The sequence below is a fragment of the Phaethon lepturus genome, unplaced genomic scaffold, assembly GCF_000687285.1.
Source record: "Phaethon lepturus isolate BGI_N335 unplaced genomic scaffold, ASM68728v1 scaffold17082, whole genome shotgun sequence".
NCBI classification, from domain to species: Eukaryota; Metazoa; Chordata; class Aves; order Phaethontiformes; family Phaethontidae; genus Phaethon; species Phaethon lepturus.
Genome location: NW_010522781.1, coordinates 1 through 7,451, shown reverse-complemented (window position 1 = coordinate 7,451; position 7,451 = coordinate 1). Strand labels below are relative to the sequence as shown.

General features: G+C 40.5%; 1 protein-coding gene across 1 annotated transcript; it reads right to left on the bottom strand.

Moving 5' to 3' along the window:
* Positions 1–6,242: 6,242 nt before the first annotated feature.
* LOC104616796 (prolyl-tRNA synthetase associated domain-containing protein 1) lies at positions 6,243–7,442 on the bottom strand. Its single transcript, XM_010281927.1, has 2 exons — positions 7,434–7,442; positions 6,243–6,776 (listed from the first exon to the last, which is right to left on the bottom strand). Exon 2 carries the CDS (start codon positions 6,756–6,758, stop codon positions 6,339–6,341), a length of 420 nt encoding a protein of 139 aa, XP_010280229.1. The 5' UTR covers positions 6,759–6,776; positions 7,434–7,442; the 3' UTR covers positions 6,243–6,338.
* Positions 7,443–7,451: the final 9 nt, after the last annotated feature.

Below are 7,451 nucleotides of genomic sequence, written 5' to 3'. Positions count from 1 at the left end.
ACTTCTCTCATCTTCTGTTTATGAAATTAGCCACTAATTTGCTTAAGCTTCTGCTAATAATTAGCCAACCCCCCCATAACTAGTAGTTTATATTTACTTCTGTAAATCTAAAATAAATGCTGTAGTATTTTGTTGAAATTGACTGTATATACAGATACAAAAACCTCACAGCTTACTGGCACTTCGCTGCCTTATTTGGTTGGCATACTCTGCATGAAATTGCTCTTCTAAAAGTTTATGCTGATTTTTGTTGCATACTGCAAGAGAAAAATTTGTTTACATACATGAAAAAGTTCGATAACTAAGGAAAGCGGGAGTCATGGGATAATCGTATTATATAGAAATTGTTTGTCATTTGTGTTTTTCACATTCCCAAGTTATTCTGCATATATATATGTTCAGATGTTTCTGACAGGAAATTGTCAGGTATGATTTTTCTATAACTTTTATTTTAATATAAGGCTGTTTTCAACAAATGGCATTTCCAGGATAAGACTGTCTTATGATGTTTGTGTATTGACTTTTTTTTTAATTGTTTGTCTTTTGACATGAGCTGATTGTGGCTTAGGAGGTTTTTTGATGGTAAAAAGAAATGTAAATAATATCATATGCATTTTACAATCAGTTCCCCTTAGGGTTGGTTATCTCTTATTAGTAAGATACGTTTTGTTAATTACTGATTTATATTAAAGTCAACAAATGTTATTGGTACGTTCAGTGGTTGCATACATTTGTTGTCTTGGAAGCATTTGCAGAGAGCTCAAAGGAAGCGTACATGAACTTATAAGCAGATCCAAAATGAGTTACCGTAATTCTATTTTACTACAAACCAGTAAGCACATTCATATTCCTGTTCTAAAGGCTGAAGTTAACTGTGTCACCTCCTAGTGTCCCATCTTCCAACAGGCACGTAGATAACTTTCACCAATTTTCAGCAGCTACCTCCATGCACCCAAGCAAAGGTAAGCACGGCGTGTTTGCAGAACCAGGGTTGCGGATTCCCCGTAACTTGATCACGGTGCTGTGTGATCACGCCGCTACAGCTTCGTCAGCTTAGTAACAACATCTTGAGGCTTACGAGTTTTATCGTGTAGAAAGTCTCAAGGTGTCAGGGACAGCTGGAACAGAATCAGTTTTCACTGAAGAGAGAATGCAGTTCAACAGATCGAAAAATCATACTAGCAAGTCATTTTTTTTATTTTCCTGAAATTTTGTCCAAAAGGGGTAAAAAGAGGGAAGGTCAATAAGCTTTAGGAAGGGAGACTTTCTTGGGTTTTTTCCTTGAAGTGACTTCCTTCTGAAATACTTTTTATGATAAAACGTGCTAAAAGGTCTAGATCTAAACAGAATATGTTGTTTTTTACAATATAAACACTTGCTTCATCCTGGAATTGTTTTCACAGAGAATTTTAAACATTTTTGGGGTTTTTTTCTTAAGTGAACATAGGACCAATTTTGCAGCTTTCCACCATGTAGAATTTCCTTTCTTTCCCTGAAGACATTTCTGGTGTCTCATTAAAATAATTGGTTTATTTTGATTACCAACTCTCACCAGCATCCATTTCTGGTCCCTTTTTCTCGGTGTCAAGATTTTCACCGGTGTCAGTGGAAGCATGGTGATTTTTGCAGAGTATCAACGTAGATTAGCAACCCCAGGAGCGATCTGAAGCCCAGGGCGCTCCTGAAATCCAGCTCCACAATGGTTTTGTAGGCAGCCTGAGGTCAGTTGCATTTGGAATCCCCACCCCCCGTCGTAACCAATATGATGACATCTTTGAGAAGGATTTGGGGCATCCCAAGCCATGCAATGATGGCTACGAGACGTTGCCAGAGGGGCGGGTGGGGCGGACGGCAGTGGCCAGAAGAGGTGCGGTGTGTCCGGGCCGGTATTCCTGTATGCAGGTTAATTTGTGTGTTCCTGGGTGCACTCAAAGCTTGGGGCACAGCCGAGTTTCTCCCCCGAAACCAGGTGAGACAGACAGAGCCCTGACATGCTGTAGGGGTAAAGTACTCTAAGCAGTAAGAACATGGTGTGGAGCCCGATTTCTGCGCCGTTCCTGTACGGCAGTAAGGGTAGAGCCATTGAGACGGAAGGAAAAGTTGCCTTTACAGAATTTCATAGACAAAGATACAAAATCTGGAATGCCGGTAGCCCTTACTAGAGGCATAGCTGTTAGGAAAGAGAATTGAAATACCATAAATATTAGGGAAAATCTCTCTCGATTCTAAATTATGGTATTTTCAAGCTCGTTTCAGGATCTGATTGCGACTGGATTCTCCTAGTTCTCTTTGACAACCAAGACCTGATGCATTTCAAACTATTAAACCCTAACCATTTACTAGCGTCACTATTTTTAGAAGAACATGCATGTCTTGAATTAACAGATTTAAACTGTAGTGCCAAATGCTGTTTGTATTCAAAGACCCCCAGCAGTTGTGTGTGTTGAGGTAGATTCTCTGAGACCCTGGGAATTAGGCAAGGGTGGCATATTGCCGTGACTGCGGAGCACTGTCGGGCACATGTAACCTGCCCTCGTCACGGGTGGCTGTGCTGTTTTCGTCACACGGGCATCTCCTGACTTTTGTTGGCTCAGTTCTTTTCTGTATTCATTTGGTTCTCCAAGATTACCTGTCACAACTGCTACACTTTCTGCATATTACACCTTCTTCTAAAGCATCTGTGCAATCACAGCCAGTGTATAGTCACAAACTTTACAACTACTATTTAACTGATAAACGTGTATTAGAAATTACCCCTCCCATTCAAAAACCTAAGCAAAGTTTCTGTGTATGAGAGAATTGGCAGGAGTTTGGGGGCAGAATTCATCCTGCTAGCTCAGAGTCCATGTGCCAGAGTCCTGGCTGGTGCCCCTCTGTGCCATTTTAAGCGGGTTTCGACCCACTTTGCGTCAGTACGGAGGCCAGAGTGGGATTTTTGAGGTTGTATTTGCTAGATTAGCCAAAAGCAGCACATTTGCATCAAAGAGAGAGAATCTGCTGCTTTTTGGAAAGAAGCTTCAGAGCAGAAGAGCAGCCAGGAGTTTCTCTGTGCTCTGATGATTTTTCAATTATTTTCTTTTTCCTTCCTTAATCTTTCCAGTCTGTGCCCTTAAAATAAAATAAAAACAGAAATTTAATTTGGAAGCTGCTTCACGTTTTCTGAAACACTAACTCCCAGGGGAAGAACACGGCAGCTGTTGGACAGCATACAACGAGCTTTTTACCGCAAGAGTTGCCAAATCTGTCACTGCTAGTTCAAGATTACAAAAGAGGTCGTAGTACTATACGATGTATAATTTTTATTTGCTTTTCTGATAGTCTGCTGAGGATTTAGTAACATTCCCAACACGTATTATTTCTGAACTTTTTCCAAGACATGATGCAGCCTCAACAAAGGAGCTCATGTATGATTTTTAGAGTTAGATGATAATGTATGTGTAAATAATGCTTTGATATTAATAAAACTGCCTTAAAGGAATGTACCTAGGTGTGAAACAAAACTTAAAAAGCTCTTATTTAAAACTGTAATTTCCTTTACATACTGATTTTTTAAATGTTTGCCATTGTATACATTTATTAATGATGTTATTAAAATGCCAAACCAAATAATTTTTATTCTTATTTTGTGTGTACATTTATACACACTTTTTTCTGGAAACTGATGTTACTGGAAGGATATTGGTGTTAAGTAATGGCATTGTGGTCAGTTGGTGATGTGTTCAGTGAGTATTTCTTCCAGAAGGAAACCGATAAATCTGTAGCAGAATTTTTCTGGACAGTGTGTAGTTTGTTTCGTGTTGCTTATTTGCGTAGACCTGTGTAGCTTTTAATTATACACTATTTTGGTATTATTTAAGAAACAAATACACTAATTTCATAAGTAAATACAAAAAGAATTCATTATAGATTTGCCAAATGTAGTATTTGAAGCTTTGATTTTGCTTGGTTGTTATTTTTGCCGAGACAAGTCTCAGAATCTCTTCTGAGGACAAAGGCAGTTAAATTTTAGACAGCACAGATTTTAAGATTCATGAAGCATAGTAAACTGCTATTGTGCACATCTTCAAAACAAATTTTCACGTTTAAAGCTTTCTGGATTTAAAAAAAACCTGACAAGTCAAATTTACTCTGATTGTGATAAAGGATTTTTTGGGGTACCACAAAGAAACAACCTTAAAGGGGAGGGAGAGTGAGTGGCAGGCAGAGGGTAAGATAAATTTTACTTTTATAGACACTGCAGACTATATCTCAGTATCTAGCTAACTTAGTAAGGCATTTGTCAATCCCGAGTCCGTTACCAACCCAATATTCCCAGATACCAGCTGTTCCTTTCAGTCTTTTATTTACCAACAAATACAAAATCGCATGTATCTGGACAGCTTTTTAGTGACTCTTCCTACGCTTCAACATTTCTAGGTCACTCCTGTCCCACTTGAGACAACTGCCACGATAGATGGGGTTGGTTTGTGTCTTTCTGAGGTGGAAGGGAGAGTTTAAACACCTGTGTCATGATGTATTCTGTCGTTCACATCCCCGAGAACGGGTGCCAAATCCTTCAGAAATGAAGGAAACCATGGTATGGATGTTTGTGAAGTAACTTGCCTTGCCCTAGAAGATGTTTTTTCTTACTCAGTTAATGGTGGTGGTTCATTCTGTAGAATTAAAGATCTCACCTTCTTACAGGGGGAAAAAAAAAATAATCAACAATCCAACACACAAATGTTTATGGTGTTCTCAGCTCATAGAACTGTCTTGGCCAGCTAGAATAAAACTGAGTCAAACTGGCTGATTTTTGCCTTGTGTTTCTTTGGAGGTGTTTCCCTGTTAGCATCACATCCTTTAGCGTGATGCAGTAGTAGTCATCCAAGATGGCAAGTCCTTTTCTGTGTTTTTTCTTTGTGCTTCTGTATTCCTCATATCTGTTCTGTCTCAACTTGTGTTGACACCATTGCTTGCCTTTTAGGCAGAGCTTGTACATGACATACTCGTTAGGCTGTGTTCAAAAGCCCTTCTCCCCGTTATTTTCAGACTTCGTCCTTCACTTTCACTGCTCCCCTGTCTTTGGGGTTTGTGTGGGTGCTCCTTGCCACAGTATGTTCACTGGACTTCATGACTTTCTGCTGCTTCTGTCTTCAACACAAAATCTATTTGAAGGGGGTTTTATTCATTTAGGCAAGAGGAGAAAGAATTAGATTTGAAATTTAACGTCAAGAATGTACTGGTCTTGTTCTTGTGATAGTAAGATACTTTCCTACATTAAATATATATCACGTATTGAAAGCGAAATCGGCCTCCCCTCAACCCCTTCAACACAGGGATGTTCGTCGGTGCAGTCCCCTTCTCCTGAAGGGAGAAGCTCAAGTGCAGCTCCTCGTTGTACCATTCTTTCCAGTTCTGTAGATGCTGGGTAAGGTTCCTCGGAGCAGAGAAGATGCATGTCCTCCATGGGTTTGTGAATCTGCAGAAATTGCGCACAATAACGCAGTTCCGGGGTGTATTAGTTTTCCTCCCAGGTGTCACCAAGAGATACTACACCTGGTAAGGAACCCAGAGAGATAGGGTCCATGTTCCTTGGACCTCTTCTGCCAGGAGCGGCTGGTACCAGGTTCCCCCTTTGCTGCCAGGCAGCTCCCTCGCGGTCAGCCATTTTGGGAGAGGCTCTAGAAATGGGCTAGGCGTGCACCCCTCTCAATGGGGCGTTAGTCGCCGCGTCACCTGGGAACCACCAGAAAGCTTAAATCATTACCCAAGGGGAGGAGACTGTGAAAGTAAAAATGCAACTAAAAACGTAGACAATCAAATGAGTTTCCTGTAGCGTAGGCAAGTTGGTTTTTTTCTAGGCAAAAATAAAAAGAAAGCAACGTGTACTAGGGGGTAAATGGGTACAGGTACACAATTTAGACATCTCTGTCCTGTGTGTATTGACAAATATTTTAGAACTTTTCAAAGTTAATTTTCTTGTTTCCTAATGATGTTGTTTTAAGTTGAAACCTTCAAGGCCAGTACCACGCATGGAAAGTTCCAGTTTTATCCATTTTGTTAATAAAGACTATAACATTATTTAAATAATGCCTTTTTGACTTACTGGTTACTTAGTAGTAGATTGCAAACATGTCTTTTTAAGAATATTCTGTTAAACTTCCAGTAACCCAAAGACAGTATTTTTTTTCTCACCAGCTTATACAATATAAACATACACAATTGAAAAAATAAAAAAGGAGTAAGCCTGTTTGTTTTTTGGGTTTTTTCTTCCAAATTTTATTTGTAAAGAGGCTTTCACCAGTTTTGCTCTTCCACTTTACAAAATCTATGCCTAGTACTGGAAAAGTGAACTTCATCTACTTAATGTCTTCATCAAAATGTATGATGATGGGATCATGGCCTGTTGATTTCACGAACTTCAAAAAGTCATCAGGGCTTAAGCCCATGGTTGCAGAATTTGTCATTGGATGAAAATACACCTTTTGGTGGCCACCTTCCAGAAAGCCAGCATCCAGCACAAACCTCACATCTCCCTGGTCACAGAAGAGGGCTAGTGGTGTCGCACAACCCTGGCCCACTTTCAGTTTTTCCAGCATGGCGTTTTCGTCGGCAAATCTTAGGTTTCCACTTCCAACACCCAGTTTTTTAGCAAGATCGTTTAAATTGATTTGCCTGTTGTGCAGAACAGTCACCAGCCAGAACCCTTTCTTCTTTTTGTCTTTAAGGAAGAGGTTTTTACTGTGACCTCCTTTCATGTGTTGGACATGGGGCATCATTTCTTCAACAGTGAACACCTGGAAAATACAACCAGTGTACTGACTTTTAATTACATACTGGCAGGTATCTTTTGTTAAATATTTAGAAAATACTGAATGTTACACTTGGCCTAAAAACTGTACCCTTTTATGAAGAAATTTTAAAAGAACACCAATAAAATGTGACATACTGCTCTTGGCACGCTGTCCCAATCATTTCTGTCTCGTGCATACAGCAAGAATATCGCGCTTTAAAAAATGCAAAAAGGCAGCCTCGACGGCACTCCTTTTTGCAGATCTGCCACAGCCAGACTGCTGTGGTCTGTGCACTTTTAACTGGCAGTGAGAAGTTTGGGAAGCATCCTAGACGCTGGTGACTTCATGTGGATGGGCCGTAGCTCCTGAAACTGCCGGAGAGCCGGAGGGGAAAAGGGGGGGAAACACGGAAGGGTAACAACCCGGCAGCCACGTTCGAAGCGGCCCCAAAAACCTTCTGCCAGGCCCAGCATCCGTAGGTCTATAGCGAAAAATTCAAAGTCTGACATTTTCCATATTAATACTTGATTATGCTAAAAAAACCACATACGCCTAGATCTGTCCTGTAGCCTGTTCGTACGTAGAATTTTATTTCCGTATTTAAAAAAGATCCGGAGGATGCCGAGAGCCAGCGCGGCGGGGAGCGGCGGCGGCCCCTACCTGCGGGTGCTCGGCGGT